Source organism: Barbus barbus, assembly GCF_936440315.1.
Source record: "Barbus barbus genome assembly, chromosome: 4".
NCBI classification, from domain to species: domain Eukaryota; kingdom Metazoa; phylum Chordata; class Actinopteri; order Cypriniformes; family Cyprinidae; genus Barbus; species Barbus barbus.
The window spans coordinates 7,569,092-7,589,586 of NC_136732.1; the positions used below are offsets into that span (position 1 = coordinate 7,569,092).

The 20,495-nt window shown below is 35.8% G+C and overlaps 1 protein-coding gene across 1 annotated transcript; it reads right to left on the reverse strand.

Moving 5' to 3' along the window:
• Positions 1–13,176: 13,176 nt before the first annotated feature.
• On the reverse strand, positions 13,177–14,372 carry mafga (v-maf avian musculoaponeurotic fibrosarcoma oncogene homolog Ga; the record flags this gene model as incomplete). The annotated part of the gene is made up of 2 exons (XM_079415411.1): positions 14,304–14,372; positions 13,177–13,629 (listed from the first exon to the last, which is right to left on the reverse strand). The coding sequence occupies exons 1-2, from the start codon at positions 14,337–14,339 to the stop codon at positions 13,177–13,179; spliced, it is 489 nt and encodes a 162-aa protein (XP_079271537.1). The 5' UTR covers positions 14,340–14,372.
• Between the last annotated feature and the right edge of the window lie 6,123 nt (positions 14,373–20,495).

The following is a 20,495-nucleotide window of genomic DNA, read 5'->3' on the forward strand; positions in this document are numbered from 1 at the left end:
TCCCGGGAAGTGGCGTCATATAGTTACAGACTCGTACGATGAGAGGTGACAGGCAGCGGATATTACTGTTACATAATCGCAGCAGCTCTCATGTCATGTGACAAGAAGTGTTGATATCGTGTAACAAATAAATGCATTGAATCAGTTCATTTTCAAAGGCTAACTATGATGCACTGACGATATAGATTTATAGAATTAGTTTACAAAGAAATCAGTTAAATATGGATTATTATATGTTCAGTGAACTCAATAATGCTAGAAATAATTTCTGAAATTGCCAGTCACAATCTATTATTATAGCCTAAATGTAGAGGCAGTTTTATTTGTCTCTTTTGAAATCATATATTAATTTTTTTATATATATATAAATACACATATTTAGTGTTGAGGTGTGAGTAATAAAAAAAACTTATGGGCTAAACTGCACTCATCCAGACAGCAAATATTCTACAACCTGACACCAGTTCAGAAGCACCCATAGTCCAAAAAAGTCCATAATTCCATAACCACAGTCCATAATTATTATACGTATTATAATTATTTTTACAGGCTAATATAATACACAAGGAAAATGCAACAATCAATATCTGCTTGTTTTTGCATACCAGAAGCAGTTTTGTGTTATCAAGGGCAAAAACACAGAAGCTGTGTACCTTTTTAAGTTAATAATTTATTTATTAAAGTGTAAACCTAGTTCCACTTCACCTAGTTCCACTTCTACAAAACATGGCACATTGGAGTTCACACAAAAGCACAGTTTTAATAGATAAAAGGCCACATATATTTAATGCTGAAATACTTAAAAATAAAAAAGCCCATAAGATAAACATTTCTGAACATCAGTGTGTGCTGATCACCTGTTTCATCAAAATCTAACTATCAGTGAAGATTCATGATGGACTATGCAGTAAAAACTACATTATAGTTGAAAAAAAAAATCAATTTCAGATGTTTCACCTAATTGTCCAAATGTGCGTGGACCCCAATGAAGATTATATGTTGTTGTTGTTATCATATCAATTTGTTTTATTATTTATTGTTTATATTTACTTAATACAAATAAGTTGATCAGTGAAAATACAACAACAATTACGATGATGATATTGATGGTTGCAGCACACAGCAAAAAAGTTGGGACAAGAGGCATGTTTACAACTAAGTTACGTCACCTTTCCTTGTAATTAGACTTTTTAATAGTTTCTGAACTAAGGAAACTAATTGCTGCAGTTTTACAAGTGGAATTTTTGCACAGTCTTGCTTGAAACAAGACTTCACCTGCTCAACAGTCCTTGGTCATCGTTGTCTTATTCTCCTCTTCATGACTTCATGACACATTTTCAATAGGAATCCACTCTTTGTCTATGAAATCACGCTATTGTATCACAAGCACAATGAGACCCTGCATTTTCTCACTCTAATAATCATAGACTTCTCAGGAAAAACCTCAGTTTGATCGCTGTATGTCTCTGTACAATCCCACTATATGCCTCAGCCTCAATGGTACCTACACATATGCAAGTCACCCATGCCGTGGGCCCTGATGTATTTCATACCATGACAGATGAAGTGGGTTTGCACCTGGAGGTGATACAAGTCTGGATGGCCTCTTTTGACTTTGGCATGAAGAACTTGATGTCTGTTTTTCCCAAAAACAACAGAATGACACTTTCACTATTATAATGACAGAATTAAAAGTAATTGTTTGGATGAACTACCCGTTCATCAGCACAGTCAAACTTATAAGAAGATTTTAGCGCCCCTCTGGAGATTTATGATGCAGCAGCACATAGTTCTTATCCAGCAGATGGCGCTCCATTACTGCACCAGGAGACCATGGCTGTGCTCAAAATGGCATACTTGCTTACTGCCCAGTACACAGTGCATACTGCCTACTATTTTTTAAAGAATAGTGTGTGAAACAGTATACAATAAGCAACAAATGTTTCAGAGTAGTATGCTTAATTGTCACATGACAAGCACAAACATTAATTCAACAAAGCTGTCAAGGTTGTTACCTTAAAAACAAATGTGCTAACTATTACTTTTATAAAGGCTTGTTAATAAGGCTTCATATTAGTTAACAATACTATATTGCCCAATTGAACTCATTTCATAATCGAATAACTTTACATAGGCTATTGGACTGAACTGAATGAGCTGTCTTTAAATGAACAATTATATTTTTGGCAGTTACACTAATTGGAAAAAGTGATATATTCTAATTACACTAAGTGCAAATAATGATAAAATTCAGTTTACACTAAAGTAGCAGCATTTTCTTTAGCAACAGGCGTGTAAATTGTAGTTAGGTGGCAGATATTTATACTTCAGTACTGTAGTACATTATAAAACAGTATGCAATAACATATTGAGTGTAAATTATCATAAATGTAATTTGATGAACACCACTTTATTGGGACAAAAACCTTGACAGTTCTGTTTGCTTAATTGAAATATTAAGTTTATTTATACATTTTATTTATATATTATATTACTGCAATATTAATATTATTATGTAATATCGTTGAAACAATGTTTAATTTTTTTTTTTTTTTTTTAGGTATTTAGTACAAGTTTTTTTTTAATTAAACAACGAAATGCCAAATGTACATACAATATAACATAACAGCAAGAAAAATTACAAAGAACATAGGGAACAGCCAGGGGAACGAAGATCCAATTAACCCTGAATAAAGTGAGAAAAAAAAACAGATAACAAAATCATTAAGCAAAGAAAGGAATAAACAAACTAATAAATAAATACAATATAAAGTAATAATTTTACTGGGGAATTCTGAAAACGGCACAACAAGTTAGTGATTTCCTTGCCTTAGTATTTTCTGATACTGAGAGCGTTTCAAAATATTGTTGCAACTCTCTAACAAACACCTTAAAATGTGGCTTATTATTGGAGAATTTAATCTGTGAAACAATGTATAAAGCGCTATAGCGATAAAGGTGACGTCATTTGACTTGATCGGAAAAGTGCCGTAGAGATTAAAGTACAATTTATGTCCTGCTAATGATATTGTTTTTAGATGCACAGTGATAGTTTGTAGTTTACATGTATATGTATATACGTACATATACAAGTGTAACATTTATAATTACTATTCCCCGCCTCCAGTTCAGTCACGCGTTTGAAGATGAAAGGTCACGTGGAGCGTGTTAAATTCTAGGAAACAGTCTCCCTCGCTGTGTCTTCAGATGCATACATCAAATTTCAGCCAATGTAGCAGGTAATCTATGCATACAGAAAACTCACATACTATTCACAGTATTCACACAGCATACTGCAGTATAGTAGGAGTTGTCTGGTAGTATACCATTCAGAACACAGCTTCTGTACTGATTTCAGTGTACTTGAGTTATACTTAGCAGATTCTGGCAAATATAGTAGGTCATCCGGGTATTTCATGCATACAGTAAATTTGCATACTATGCGCAGCATACATACTGCATGCTGCAGAAATAGTAAGAGTAGCATTATAGTATGGCATTTCGAACACAGCCCATATGTCCACCATTTCTCTCCTTTCTAACCCCCCAGTTTTCTACATCCCATCTACCGGAGAGAAAACGGATTTCACAGTAAATTATCTAATTTTCAGCAGTAAGAAAAAAAAAGCGTTTTAAAGCTTGTTGTTTTGTACAACATCGCAGTTCTATATGATATGAGAACAGTAGGGCCTGTAGGGAGTACGTGTTATTTAATAAAAATATAATTATATTTTCAGAATGACATTTTTTTTCTCAAACATAGTCAGTGGGGTAAAACGCCCCCAGGGGGCAATGGGCAATTACTTTAGTTACTCTGTTCTGAACATCAAATCCTTTGTTTCTCCATCAAATGTATGTAGTTGATTAAATAAAAATATATGGATTTTATATTGAAAAATTTCCTCAAGTTAGCATCAGGTAGCTGTTAGCTAGCCAGTAGCATCAGCTAGCAAAATGTTTCAAATAGGCTATTATAATTTTGTAATTAATTGATTATATAAGCTAAAAATGCCTGTACTCTGATTTTGCTGTAAATGTTGAAAGCAAATTGCTTTGTCAGACTGGGAGACATTTTACCCCACCCATGAGGGCGTTTTGTCCCATAGGTGGGGTAAAACACCACCTACAAATTACATTTTTGTTAAAAATCTAAAAACATGAAAACTCAGTTTTCATACTTTGTTTATTATTTATGTCACTGTCACTAAAACCATGAGAACTTTTCTGAAAACATTTAACTTTTGTTTCACAGAAAAAATTAAACTACTGGTATGCAGATGAATTATGCATAGGCGTTTATAAGCATAGGCGTTTATAAATTAAGTCAGGCTTCCTTATGGTGCACGATGATCTTCTTGTTATAGGCGGATCATTTGTCTTTACAGAATGACCATATTCCAGTGAAATGGAAGAAGAAGAAGACTGCAGGTCTTCAGGTCTTCAGGTTAGACTTGAACCTTCGCTTTTTTGATTATTTAGGGTTTTACTTATTTTCTGTCTTGAGACTTTTTGCTATTTCTCCTGAAAACCTGTCACTTTTCTGTTCTGACCATGTATGATCTTGGACTTACTTCTTCCAAGACAACAGCTTTCTTGTCTCAGCAGTTTGAATCTCCAAATCTCACAGTGTCATTCTTTGATAACGGTTTCAGCCTTTTGGTTTGCTTGTCATAAGTTGCCCCTTGTCTGGGGCAGTCGTGGCCCAATGGATAGAGAGTTGGATTTGTAACCCGAAGGGCGTGGGTTTGAGTCTCAGGTCCGGCAGGGATTGTAGGTGAGGGGAGTGAATAACCAACGCTCTCTTCACCCTCAATACCACGACTGAGGTGAGACCCTTGAGCAAGGCACCGAACCCCCAACTGCTCCCCGGGCGCCGCAGCATTGGCTGCCCACTGCTCCAGGTGTATGTCACTACTGTGTGTACACTTGGATGGGTTAAATGCAGAGCACAAATTCCGAGTATGGGTCACCACACCACTTCCCTTTCCCTTTTAAAGAGCTTTCTGTTTCTGCCTTATTGTTGTGCTTTTTTTATCATATGTTTTGCGTCAATTCTGTAAGGAAGTGTTCTTGTCTCAACTCATTAAGAGCTCTATAGGAAATGCTTCAGAGGTGTTGCTCGATAACACAGAAGAGCTAGAGATGGATCTGATTTGCCTGATGCTTTGTTGAGTAACTTCTTTACAATCTGCACTCTTTTTTCAGAGCATGATGGGGACTTGAAGTCACATGTCAAATATGGATGTCATGTACATGTGCACGAGGAGTTGGACAGCAGGGCTATTTCTGGAAAAGTAATAAACAACCATTACCAACAGGTATTATTTTCCATGGACATGAAACAGATCAGTACCCACTTTCTGCCACGAATACTAAGGTCTGTAGTGATCTTGCCTACAATCGTTTTGATGTTTCAGAAAAACTTCACAAGTGTTGACCATTCTCTCAGAGTTAGAACTGATTCCAGGCCAACAGAATCCCTGGATCTTTTTTTACATTTCTTCATCCTAAGATGCCCTTCATGTATCCTGGAAAGCATGTCTTTTGTCAGCACTTCTATTCTGGCTCATCTCAAAAGAACGGCATATGCCACACTGAGCTCAGCTGTAACATTGTAGAATTGTGAACAAGGGTTTTCAATTACAGCTCGCAAAAGTGGATGTTTTATTTTGCAGGCATCTCATTCAGACTTTTTGATCTGCTGTGAACAATGGTAGGCTACCATTATTTCATGAAATCTCTAAAATCCAAAAGCCAAGTCACTTTTTTCGATCAGACCATATCTGCACTCAGATTGTGTCCTTTTCCCTGAAGGTATAGGCTGTCGGTTATCATCTATTAGCATTTGCTTGGAGTAAAACTGGGCCTAACTTATGTTTTGACACATCCTAGGATATTTTGATGTTCTTGGTTGAATCAAGGAAGGGTAAGGACTGGTTCTGTTGTCAATGTTTACCTGAGCAGTTTCTATTCTTGCTCATGTTTACTTGACCATTTGAACACCTTTTTGATTCAACAGTTCCCTGAGGTTTGTAGTTTTTGGAGAGAGGTTTGGAATGAATATACAAATGAAATGAAATAAAATACTGTGCACCAACCATCTCACTTGTGATCTCTTCATGCTTTTGAATCTGGTAATGTTTTCTTTTTTGCCCGCATTTATCTATGCATACTTTCATATCACCAGATTTTTTATTTATTTATTTATTTTCTTTGACATAGACCATTGAGTGTGTCCAGTCTGCGTCTTTAGATTAGATTTGACTTGTCAAAATGCCAATGAAATACAGTTAGCATCTGACCAGAAGTGCAAACGGATGAATAAACTTATGAATATAAGAATGTTATATTCTTCTCAAATTAGCATTTTTCTCTCAGGCTCCTACAGTATATTTATGTTCAGTTACTTCACTTTAATTGCAATGAAAATAACTTTTATGAATTTTATAAGGTTATTTTGTCATTCATAGCCCCTGCTCTTCACTGTGTAATTAAAGCTATGAAAGTTCCACATTTAATTTTTATTTTATTTATTTTTGGTTAATTAAGTGCATTATTTGGGTATTTAAAGTATGCCTTTTCTTTTTGGAATTTTTAGTATGAGCACATGGCTTGCACTATTTATACTAAAAATGGCACAGAATAGTGCATAAGAACCTGAACTAGAATTGCAAGATTTAAGGGACATAAAGTAATATCATCAGTGGACATGAAATGTACCCTAAATTACAGAATGACCCAAAGCAGGCTAACAAAATATAACAACATGCCAGCAACACATTAACAATGCTAAGCATTCAAAGTGGTTTTTAAAGGTCTACTGACGCCAAAATGTCAGACAAGGCTTTGTCAATCCAACAGCGAATACATAAGAGTAAATAAAATTAATAAACATCTCTTTTATTATTTGGCCTGACTGCTAAATTTTCACATAAAATTTATTACAAAATAACAATTTTCCCCTAATATGATAACTGGACTGAACATCATGTGACAATGTTGCACACTGTTATTTGCAGCAATTATTGTTACATTAAATGATTCCGTTCACATACTATTTGTAAGGAATTTCACATAAATAGCGAGCTAGTATTCTATTACTAACACTATTACTATTTCTCCCTCAGGATGCTATGTTGTTAGATATAAGAGATGCGGAAGAGTGAATGTCTCGATGATGATGATGGTGCATGGGCCCCATTAATTGTGCCACTGGCTCCAGGCTGAGAGATCTGGGGCAAGCACCTGCTGCAGAAGTGGGTAAGAATGACGAATGCTGTCCTACATCACCCATCCGCTCACCTCTCCCCTCCATGTGCCAAATTACTCACATCCTAAGGGCAGTCTGAGCTCTCCTCTGGAGGGGAGCATATCTCTGAGGAGCTCTTGATGTCCCACGGACTGGTCAACCACTAGATAATAGATATTTTACAATAAAAACAGTTATATTAGCTACAATAATTGACAATTTAATGAAGAGACCACTATTTCAGTGGTTTCTCAATGATTAGTGATTACTCTTGATTAATTGCTAATTTGAATACTGGGAGTGACAAGATGCCCCCTGATATGTATTACAGTAATGGTATGGTAATATCAATTTTGGTTATTTTGAATATAAAAATAATCAAATTACAAAAAGAAAATTACATTTTAAGTGTTGTTATGTAGCTGCCTTGACATGCATGTAATCAAACCATATTCATTTGGACAATTGCATGAGCTTATTTTATTGCAATTCCATTTTTTGGCCCACAGTTTAAAAGCTGAGAGAAAAGTGTTGTTAAAAGAAGCGTTTAGGCCAGAGAACACTTCTAAACAGAGGGAAAAATTGCCTTGTATGCTACCGACCCAAATTTAGGACAGGCACACCTCAACATCGCTCATGACTCCAGTGTTTTACTCACGTCAGGCCAAAAATATGTTCTCAGAGGTTGCTTGAACTAGGTCGACTGACATCTTTTTTTGGATTACAGAGAGAGAAATTGTGCCATCTAAATGATAGCAGTCTCCTAATACTAAAATGAACAGCAATAAGCCTTACCCACTGGTTTATTTTTACATGAATCGAACTGGGTCAATAACGATGCCATGGAACATAACCAAAAATATATGAAATTATATAATCATCATACCTCTCAAACTGGGTAACAAATTTCTCAAATGACAATTTGAGAGAAACTATGATTATACTGTATATATTAAAAAAAAAAGTATTTGAGTCCCTCCAGTTCTGGATCTTTCTCAAAACATTTTTATTAGTCATATACAAAATAAAAGAAGCTGTAATTCAACAAACATACATTATGTACAACGGTAAATCAATAACGTAGCCACATCTGAAAAATGGTTAACTGCATGGTTCAAATCCACAGTCATTAAATATGAATACAGTGTTGTATCTAGATTGCAAAAAAGTACAACAATTTAATCAATAAATAGTTACAATTCACCCATTTTGTTACGGTTTAATACAAAGCACTGCAATATATCTTATTACAACCCATTGATAAAAATAACCAAAACATATTCTATCAATGTTCACCAATCATAAACTCACATTTCATATCTGTATTTTATTGACCCACAAATCTGAGACAAAGAACTACTCTTAGTGCCAAATATAAAACCCTTTACAGTCACTTGCTTAGCAAACAAACAAAGTGATGAATTATCAGCCTAAAGCTTGATAACATTGCCTTTAATGTGCTGACTGAAAAAAAGCTGCTTTTTGATAGGATTCATTAATGATTCAAGACCCATAAAAACAACGACAATGCCTGTTGCATAGCCTACCATTAAATGACTATAGTCACAATACAGTTAATTAGTAGCAATGACAATAGCTCTGTCCCAAAACTTAGTGAGCTACATAGGCATATGAACTGAAATGATACAGTGACACAGATAGTGCTTCTCGCAGTTTGTGTACAAGAGTCTGTAGGTACAGCTGATTCTGGTATAGGAATGTTGCCAAGCATCCATATATATATATTTTTTAATTAATTGAATTATGTTTATCTATACTTTCTATACTGAATGAAACAAAAGTATGAAGTATGTCCGCAATTTTGGAAGAATTTTTTGAAAGATCATTTTGGGATTGGATATACTGTATGCAACAAAGGCTTAGAATTTGGCCAAACAGCCTTCGAGTCAGGAATGTGCCTATGATGCACTAGGATGCTAGCTAGAGTTGGAACAGAGCTAATAAACACACATTTAGCTTTGCAGGGGTGACTGTATCCCACTGAAATATCTTTCAACTCAGCAGTCCTTTTACAATAGTGCTAAAATACAAACTACCACAAACATCATTGGTCAAGAATATCAATAATTTATGTGCACATAAGGGTACAGTCTGGCACTTATACAAGAACTACATTAAACACCACAGAGAATTGCTGTGCGAAACAAGTATGATGAAAACCTCCAAAAAGCTGCTTTTCAAAACAAGAAAACAAGATGGGTGGATGTGTTGAGTGCATTATGTGAGCAATGAACACTAAAAACAGACCAGTCATCAAACGGCTGAAAGAATACAACCTATATGCTGAAAACGTGGGATGCATATTTTACTGTAGCAAAACCTCTTTCTGATGGCGGGTAGAAATTTTTCAGAATCTGGTCTTGAATCTACAATGTGAGGTGGAGTTGAGGTAAGAGGGCAGTGCGTTCTTGTCACAGTGAATCAGTTTCAATGTGTTAATTTCGCCTTAAAGGAATAGTTCATCCATAAATGAAAGCTGTCTTTACTCTTTAGCCATGTGTTACGGCTCATTGCTGTAAAATAAGCCCCACCAGGTGATCAGGATTAGACCTTTTATCACCCTTAAGGGCTTCATTTTGCTGTCTGTACATTATCCTGCTTATTACACATTTAATTTAATAATAATGATAGACATTATATGATGCATAATATTGCATATAAGAGTGAAAACATTTGATTAGAACTGATGTTTAAGGGGATGATTTGCAGAGAATAAATTACATTGTATTGTTCAGCCTTATAAGACTTGGAATATACTATAGAGCGAACAAGTCATATGCATTACTTTATGTTCTGTTCACATCACAACCATTCAGCTGATTTTCAATCAGGGCGACAAGTCGAAGTACTTCTGGTGCTTTTTATTTTTATATTACAATGAACATGTGTCCTGAGATAACAACAGGGAAGAGCATATCAAAATAAGCCCATTTCATTAGTGCATTTCACTTACCCTGATCATCTCTCACAGAGGAGTCTCATGAAGCTTATTTCAAACATCTTTACACTGTATGTAGTTCTGCTCTGAATCCACAGACAACATCTGTCCATCAGATATAGAACATGAGCAAGATGACAGGGTTGACAGTCAATTAACTTTTTAAATATTATAGCTCTGTTCCAAACCCCAGTGAGGGACTGCGTTGCTGTCTGTAGACATATGGTAGGCAGCATCCAAACTGAAATGAGTGACTGATCTGAAATATTCTATATAGGTCGAAACACTGTACTCACTGTTGATTTCAATAGAGTTTGACATTACAAAGTTGCTAAGCTTAACCAACAATACGTCTAATAAACAATAAATAAATACCACAAACAAGTGTTAGGTAAAAAACTCAACCTTTTGTAATTTATATACAAACATTTTAGCAATGATTCTAGTTAAATGTAATAACTTTATCCACCTTTCCTCTTCAGCTGACATTGATTTTCAACCCTTCCACATCACAATTAAATCAAGTCGCATTCTACTGTATTTTTCACTTGTATATTTTGCTCAAAACGTATTGGCTGTTTATTACATAGTGGTTTGGAGAATAGATAGATGCATTTTTTTTCCAGTGAGTTTGTCACTTGTTCTGTGCCATGCCATGCTTCCTTATTTGGTGTCTTTTACAACAGTCTTCCTGTTGGGAGAGCATATACAGTATGATGCCTTAAAATGGACAGTTCACTAGGTTTTGGAAGAGAACCACAACTTTAAATTCAGGTCTTGCTATTTTTGTTGCCCTCAAACATTAAGGATAAATTGTGTTTTGCCCAAGCACCTGTGCTGGAAGAGAACCGCAGACTGGCTATGCACCATTATGAAGCGTCACATTGGGTTTGTTATAGTTAGCTGCAGTAAAGCTGGAAATTATATCGTTCAACAAAACCCAGATTTTCTGTGTGCAAGACATCTTCATTACAGAGATATGGAAGGAGCCAATATGAACGACTGGCTTCTGTACACCATCTATATTACTTTATAATATTCATTTAAAGAATACAGCTGGACACTTACACAGTGAACAATACTGCCACCTGACCACATACACAGCACGCCACGCGCTACCCCACTGCACGCGCCTACTTACTAGAAAAGCAATCAGACTTCAATAATAAGCCACTTTTGGTACAATTGCAAAATTGATATCAAACTATTTTTTGTTCATATAAATAACTTTTTTTTTCTGTTTTCTTATTCAGGAAAGAAAAACAACAAAGTAGCAGGAGTAAGACATCAGAGAGCATTTGCTAACAATTCAACAATAAAGCTTGTGTTGGGTCGCTTCGGGAAAATTAACTGTACAAAGCACAGAACAACGAAACTACAGCTCTACGACTTTGAACAAAGCTAGAATGATCAGTTTTACCAACACGGTTTACCAACTTCAAATATTTTCTAAAAACAAGTAAATGCCTCCTCTCTCTGTGATATATCTTTAAGAAAAGGCTTTCTCATGTCTGCAAAAGATGAACATCACCTGCCAGACAGCTCAACAGGGTCTCTGCTCTCCCATGCATAAATACAGTAGTTTATTGCCTCTCCTGGTCATATTCCTCAGAATATAACTTGTAAACATCATTCCACTAATGGAATTGAACTTAACAGGAAAGAAAATTGATAGCTGAATATAATTTTTACTCGCTTTGTGAATTACAAGATCCATATGTCTTAAGGGAACACCGCCATTTCTGATAGAATAGTATATATATATTTACTTTTCCCCATCTGTATATCAGTCAGTGGACAATATCAAGCACAGGTAACTCAAGTTGAGCTAAAGGGAACAGTTTAAATGAAAACTGACATTTCAAGTTAGTCATACGTGTTTGGATTGACACAAGGGATTGACACAATTTCTTCCATGGAACACAAAAAGGAGATTTATCCATGTCCATGCTCTTTTCCATACAATGAAGGCATACAGTGGTCATGTCTGTCCAGCCCCAAAAAGGATACAAATATTTCTATAAGGAACACACTCCAATTCAAGTTATTAATTAACAATCTCTCCCTCTCTTCCATTAGCACATGCACATATTTAAATTTTGTGTCATAAGATGCACTGCTTCAGGTTTGATGTCCATGACAAACAGTGTTGCGGAAAGTTACTTTTAAAAGTAATGCAATATTGTGTTACTCCATAAAAACGTAACGTAAAATTAATGCATTACATTACTTTTTGTCACCTGGGCTTGCTGATTTGTTTTTTTTAATAACAAAAAACCCAAAAGTTATATTTTTGGCAACTGTAAAGGCCCTTTCACTCAACATGGGGATAGGAGAGGTGATAATGTATAAATGGGAAAACAAAATAACTTACTTTATTTATTCAAGATATTTTGTTGTAAATTTAAAAAGCAATGTGTTACTTTACTAGCTACTTTAAAAAGTAATCTACTCTCGTTACTTGTAATGTGTTACCCCAACACTGATGACAACTGGCATCAGTTCTTTTGTCTTTAATCACAGGTTGTTTAAATGCCACAATGTGACTTTTTTGGGACTGTTTTTAATGATACTTTTATGGTGCATTTTAAAAACTTTTGTAGAGATTGCCAGTCAGTGTATACTTTCTACTGTGTAAAGCAGCACAAGAATCAAATTTTGTGTTCCGTGGACCTAGTCATTCGGGTTTGGTACATTACAGTGACTACATGGCATATGTTTCTAATATTGTTTGTGTGAACCTCAAGTGTGTAATATTCTGATTAATGATACGTTGATAACAATTGTTGTTCATTAACAACAAGGGTTGTACAGGACATCATTGAGACTTTAGTGTTGTCCGTTTATATTTTTATGGTCACAGATCACAGCAGATCTTGCTGAATTTTATCATGACATATAAAATAAATAACCCTGTGCCTGATGAATACGCTGACCAATATACTTACAAATGTTCCCCGTTTGTGCATTATGACCGTGCTTCTGTTTTGGACTTGACAATGGTGATGACACTGGTGGCGGCTACTTTGCCTGGTATGAGAGGCCCTATGACAGATGTGATGGGGCCCCTGGCAGCAGCAACAGGGCTGCGGGCCACAGTTCTGGCAAAACTCTGAAGAGCCTCATATTTGGAGCGCAGCACATCAAGCTCCACCTTCATGCTAGCATTTTCCGAGGCGAGCTTCTCCACCTCCTTTTGAAGCTCCGCCTTCTGTTTCTCCAGCTCCTCCTTTTGCGTGACACGTTTGACGCGGCAGCTGGCGGCATAACCACGGTTTTTGAGTGTGCGCCGCCGCTGTTTCAACTGCAGGATTTCCTCCTTGGACAGACCACGCAAGTGCTGGTTCAGCTCCCGCACAGACATAGACACCAGCTCGTCATCCGTAAGACTTGTGCCATTTTCACCTGGCTCTCGCTTCACCTGCAGGGAACCACATGGGATGAGATCAAGAGAGAAGAGAGGGATAGGAGGCAAGAGAAGACTGAGGGCAACTGGAATGATCTTTAATATCAAACAAGCTGCAGTGATGAGCCTTATCCAACACATGTTCAGTAATGTTCTCTCTCTAAGTGAGAAAAGGAAGGGTAAGAATAATAGTAATATTAAGTTTAAAAGCATGACTTTCTCAATGCTGTAAAATATATTTTATAGCATTGAGAATATTTTACTAACACATTTGCTGTTACCAATAGGAAATGGTAAATTACCAATTCAATTCACCAATACCAATTCAACTTTTTTCCTCACAATTGCAGATTTACATCTCACAAGATATAAAACAATTACCAGTTATAAGTCAAATTTTGAGGGGAAAAATACTATTTTTTTACCATTTCTAATCTACATCTCACAGTTCTGACTTTATAACTTGCATCTGCTCGTTTATATCATACAATTCTAAGAAAAAAAAAAAAAAAGAGGAAGAATTGTGAGATAAAAAAAGTCGCAATTACCTATCTTTATTTTTCTATTCCGTGACAGAAACTGGCTTTCATAAGTATAATTGCAGTGTGATTTATTGTGTGGTTTAATACTTTTCTTCTGCTGATTTGAATTAAGAAGCATTTTTTTCTGGAAATATCACTTGAACATACCTTCAGTGCTTTGTTACCCTTGTTTGTAGTAGTCATACCACGAGAGCCACTCTCCACTGCCCCACTCGACAGGTCTGTGAATACAAAAGAGAGTTCATGAAGATCAGACAGAGGTTTCTCAGTCCAGAGGGTAGACGCACATGATTTGATCGTTAAGATCTATTCCAAAATTCATATAAATTCATGCAATAAATTTCTAAGAGAGAATATATGTTAATTTCTCTTTGTTGAAATCATTCTAGAATTTCCTGCTTGAAAATTGTCACCAGAAATGCAACAGATTGCAAAATAAAGTCATAGCAAAAACAAACAAGTGGTCTTTACATTTGTTACTATGCAGTATAAGGTGAACTCTATTCTGCTCTCTACATATGAGTGACACAGGCTCCCTCCCTCAATGCAAGTCTTCCTCAAATGGGATTTTTTAACTATTTTATCATTCACCAAGTAGAAAAAATAAAGCTTAGAAAGCACATAGCACATCTAAAGCACATCGTCACTTTGGAATTATAAGGTTTTATCTGACATTTTTGTCAAATTGAGTTATTCACATTCTTACTCTGTGACAACTTACATTATATTATTTTTTTTAAATTGTGTACATTTTGAGGCTTTTTATCAAGAAAACAAAAAGGATCCATCTATAAAGTATATAGAATGCAAAAACTTTGAAACTCGATCTCAAATTCCAAGCCAAGGTGACAATATCTCTCCTCAACAAGCAGCACAATTTAAGGTATCATTCATACCAAATCACTAAAGTATGATAAAAAAATAAATAAAAAAAATGTACTAGTGATGCCTCTCTTTTTTGTGCTTTCTGAGGAAAGCAACACAAATAGTACATATCACAGTTCAGGGCCACATTATTAACTGCAGTTCTGTTTTCTGTGGCACTTTTACGTTAAATGGATGTAAAGGATGCAGCATGAAAGTTTGCTTTTATTGAAAAATAGCACATCAACTTCAGAAGATGACTAGGCCAAAATAATAAATAAAAATATAGAGTTAATTTATTATTATTATTTTTTAAACTATATAACTAAGAAAAAATTTCACTTACCTGACTAGCCATAAATGAAGATCAAGAACATTTATAATAAACAAAATTACCCTCAGACCCCTTATTTTACAAGTGTTTAACAATTACAATATATTTGCAAAAGTATTTACAAAGACAAGAAGTTGTTGAGAGGTCAATTCAAAATCACATGCACCAAGCACAAACAACAAACACAATCCCAATCCAAACCAGCAATCTGCATTTACAAACCCTCTATAAACACTCTGGCTAAGCAAGTCTCTTTACACACAAACTCTACTGCACTACACAATCAAATTCTCTTTGCTAACATTCTGCCCAGAACTCATCAACTTTTTTTTTTTTTTTTTTAAGTATCACTGAATGTGGCTGCACCAATCAGGACACAGCAAAAAAGGCACAGAGATAGAGCAAAACATTAAACGACAGGGTTGTAACAACCAAGGTATAGCTATGAAAAGTGCTTACTGCAAACAACCAAAAGCATTTCAGAAGCACTAAACTGCTGCCTTCTGGGAAAATAACAACCAAAACCAACAATAAACACAAAATTGAACCAAGTATCAATTGGGTACCCATGTGATTGACATTTTATTTAGACTTCAATTTCAGATCCTGGAAAGACAAACCCATTATAGTGCTGGTTTTATTTTTATTGAAACGCTTGGATAAATAATGCTTTAATAAAGTTAGGGTAATTCACAACATACTGTATGGCATTAAGCTCAAAAAATAGGCCAGACAATTAGCAGTGCTGCATAAATGTGGAAAAAATAATATCTTACCTGGCCAAAGACCCTATTATCATGACAGACAACAGAGATGATGCCCTGAGAAGAGCATACAGGGATAAAATTGAAGCAGATGTGTCACAGTGGGGATGTTGTCACATGGGCAGAGACAGCAGCAGCTATCAGCGATGGCTCTCTCTCTCTCTCTCTCTCTACACACACACACACACACCTTTTGGGTCAGTGGCTTTCTACCACCCCAGTGGCTGCCAAACACACAGGCTCTGCCATACTGCTGACATCACCTGCTTGAGTGTGTGTGTGTGTGGACTTAAATGTTAAAATATAATACTACAATAAGAATTTCCTATTGTACTGTACATTTTCATAAACAAATAAACAAAACAAAAAAAACACAATTACATATAAAGGAGACATCCTTTAGAATGGATAAATAAAACAAAAATGGTTCAAATGTTTTAAAAATGTACAGATCTGTCCACTGTAGTGGGCACCATACATCAGAAGATTAGAGATTGTTGCTACAAGTTTGCTAGAGAGTAGAGAGAACTGGACTTGTTTCCAGTAGTAGATGTTTGCTGCAAAACTTGCCAATAGTGACCGTTCATTGTTGGCACAGGTTTATCATTAACAGTGTGACAAATTTACCGCAAATTAACAAGTTTGCCACAAAAAGAAAAAAGTTTTAAAGGAGAATAAGTGAGGAGGTATCTCAACAGCTGTTTATGAGCACTATTTATTCACATCACACATTTAAGCTAAGCTTTTAAAACTCACAGTGTACACTATAGTCTCCAGGCTGGAATCACTGTCTGGTCAGCTGAGATTTAGGTATGAAGATAAAGGTCAAAATATTTTTCAGCAGTATTATATTTTAACTGTTTGTTGTTTGCTTTGGGATCTGATCAGACCCAGAAATAGTGACACAAGATATCAAACAAGTGTGTAGCTAACTGAAACCACTGAAAAAACTCTGACAAATCAGAGCTGATTATCTGTAGAGAATAGACATCAGATTCACAGGAAAACAGAAATGGCTGAGTGAAGCCACTTATAAGAAAGCAGGTGAAGTAATAGAGAGAGACAGAGAGAGGGGGAGAAATAAAGAACAAATTGAGCGAGGGAACATGGGGGGTGCTGAAGGAAACAGCCTTGTGAAAAATGTGTCATCAGCACATTTGGGCTAACTTGCAAAACGAAGGGTAAAAACCCCTGATCTCAGCAAGGACCCCAACCAAGGCACCAATTAGGAGGCTGTGTAGCTGAACTCAAATGACCACAGCGATCATTTCTAACCTTAAAACCCTGCCAGCATTCATAAATTTAGAAGGTGTTTAGAACCTGCAAGGTCTAGAGAAACATGCAGTGATAAATAAATTTCAGTACATATATGATACATGCTGAGCCAACAAAAGCGCTGTGGCCTTGTGTCCCTGTGTCATGTGTTAATGATTGCCTTCCTTTACCGAGGCCTCGGGGACTAGTACACAGATGGATGCCATTGGGATGGGCTATGCTAAAGAAACACCAACCTGCCCCATTTACCCGTCCTCTACAGCACAATGTGACCCACCAAAAAAAGTAAAGACTAATTTCACTGCTCCTGAAGTTATTACACCGATCTCTGGAATATGTGATTGTGATTGGTCAATGGCAGTATTCTGTGGTTAAGCATTTCTTTACAATGTGCGCAGGAATTTTGTATTTTGTAAAATGGCATGTAATAAGCAAGTAAGTTACTTATTAATTATATCTGCAATTTTGTAGCTTTAACAGTTTGAAATTGATTACTGATTTCATGTTACATTTAAAAACTAAAACAAGATTTACAACAAGTACAGCAAAATAAATAAATAAAAAAAATTATAAATAATAATACTAATAATAAATAAATTAAAAGTAACACTTTAGTTTAGGGATCAATTCTCACTATTAAATAGTTGCTTATTAGCATGCAAATAGTCTCAGCCTCAGACGCCCACGGAACGTCTGATGTATATGGCACGTAAAAGTGGAAATACTTCAGGAGTTTCGAAGTCGTCCTCTGATTTGTTGAATTATACAGGATTTCCGGGAGACGTGTGTGTTCTTTAACGTTCCGCCTGGAAACAAAGATGCCGTGATGCCGAACCCCCTCACGAAAGAAGAAAGCCGTCGTGTCTACAACTGTGACGATGAGCGCTTATCAGGATCAACTAAATTCTGGATTTTCAAAAGTATGTGAAATATTAGAAGTTTGCGGCATAGAATCTTTAAAATACATCTGAGAGTTTTACACTGTTATTGTGGCGACATTTCCACGCCCTGAAACATGGCCAATGAAAGCTACCATAGATTCCAGACCTTCAGCCGTCAGTCTGAAGGTCTGGCTACGCGAGACTAGTATGCACATTATTAGAATACTGGCTGTTTATTAGTACTTTTAAAGCACATATTAATGCCTTATTCTGCATGATCATATTTTAGATCCCTTAAGTTGACCCCACACCTAAACCAACGGTAACAACTACCTTACTAACTATTAATAAGCAGCAAATTAGGAGTTTATTGAGGTAAAAATGGTAGTTAATAGAGAGAATTGGTTCCCAAACTAAAGTGTGACCAAATTAAAATGAAAATGCACAAAAATGCAATGTTTCATAGCTTCAGTTCTCCTTAAGATGAACCAGACATAGTAGCACACAAAAGCAATGTATCAACTTCCAGGCAATCACAGCCACATTTGGTTCCAGCATACTAAACACCAAGGTATTGAAAAGCAAAGCGTCTTATCTATGCTTGAAGGTGCAGAGTTGATTTTTCTAATAACATTGTGTGCATTCAGAAGAGTAGGATTTTGTTAGAATGTCTGATTTAAACTACAAAACATTCATCAAGATGAGTGCTCTGAAATGTATTTTATGCTGATGTTAACATAAAAAACTCTTTGTCAGTAACCCTTGTTGCCTGACCATATTCAAACCATAGCTTCAACAAATGCTGATTACATCTAAAAGATATGAACCTTTAAATGAGATACTTGCAAAGTGATACAAATGGATTTTTATTTTAAATAATTTCTTCTATCTTAGTTTAATTTCTAAAGTCAGACTCAGCAATAAAGCAGGTCTAAAAAGAATCTATAGAATTTCTGCATTTCCTGTCCTGATTTTTGAGGAAAGTCAACAGAATTAAAGGTTTTTAAAAGTTTTTGAACAGACCTTATACTTTACTGTTACTAGCAGATTAAAGCGCATTCAAATTAGCCAAAATTAGACTTTCTGTGATGCATGGATTCCCTGTGTGCCTGATAAAGCAAGGCATCATTTTAAGTCATGTTGCAGGTTATTTTAATTCGTAATTTTATATATTAGCTACATGTACTAGTTCTAGGGATTTCCTTATTCCTCAAGTCATACTTCTTAAAAATGCAAAGGTATAGAATGTTCAGAAAACCGTTTTATTTTTAATACCACATTTTTTAAAAACCTATTAGTTTCTTTATTGTCTAAGTCGGAAAAGAAACAACCAGTCATTTAACACTTAGGGCATTAAAGGGATAGTTCACCCAAAATTAAAATCACTTACTCACCCTCATCATTGTTCAAAAATCCTGTGTGAATTACATTTACATTTAGTCATTTAGCAGACGCTTTTATCCAAAGTGACTATTACTTGACAAATTACTTTATTCAAGGGACACAAAAGAAGAAATTTTTAAAAATGTGACACTGTTTGGACACACACACACACACACACACACACACACTGAGACTTAGAAAGTCAGTCAGTTTTGGGATGATATAGAGTGAATATATTTCTTTATCCCTTTTAGCCCCCACACGCCCACCACTAGTTCCACTCATGACACAAAGCATAGCTAGTCAGAGGATCAATGGAACGATCATGGAAAAAGACTTGTATATTTTAGAGAAAGCCATCAGGTTTCAGCACACTAATGTACATTCAAGTCATTGTCCGACCTGCTGACCTCTCGGAAGCCATGATGCCCCTTAATTAAGACTGCAACTGGCTTAGAAACCCTATATTTAATTTCATGCATGATCAGCACCTCTTTTTTAATATGCCTCATCGAGCACAACCAAAAAAGAAAAAAAGAAGAGAAAACAAGTAGTGGTGTGCAGATCTAATCATCTCTCCCTTCAAAAGAGTCAAGTCAATTATCAAACAAGCTGCATGTGTCGAGCACCATTTAACTGCAAATTAAAAATCAGATTCGGCTGATGGCTGAGGTTGTGTTTCTTCAAGATGGGCATCAATTTATGCGCAGAGGCCAGGGAAGCCATAAACTAGAGGCTATTCAGAGCGTGAAAAGGAGATGCAAATTATTCTGATGCTTTCAGCAGTGAAGAAGCGATGATGCACCATTAACAGTCAATAACCCAAGAGTAGCACTGT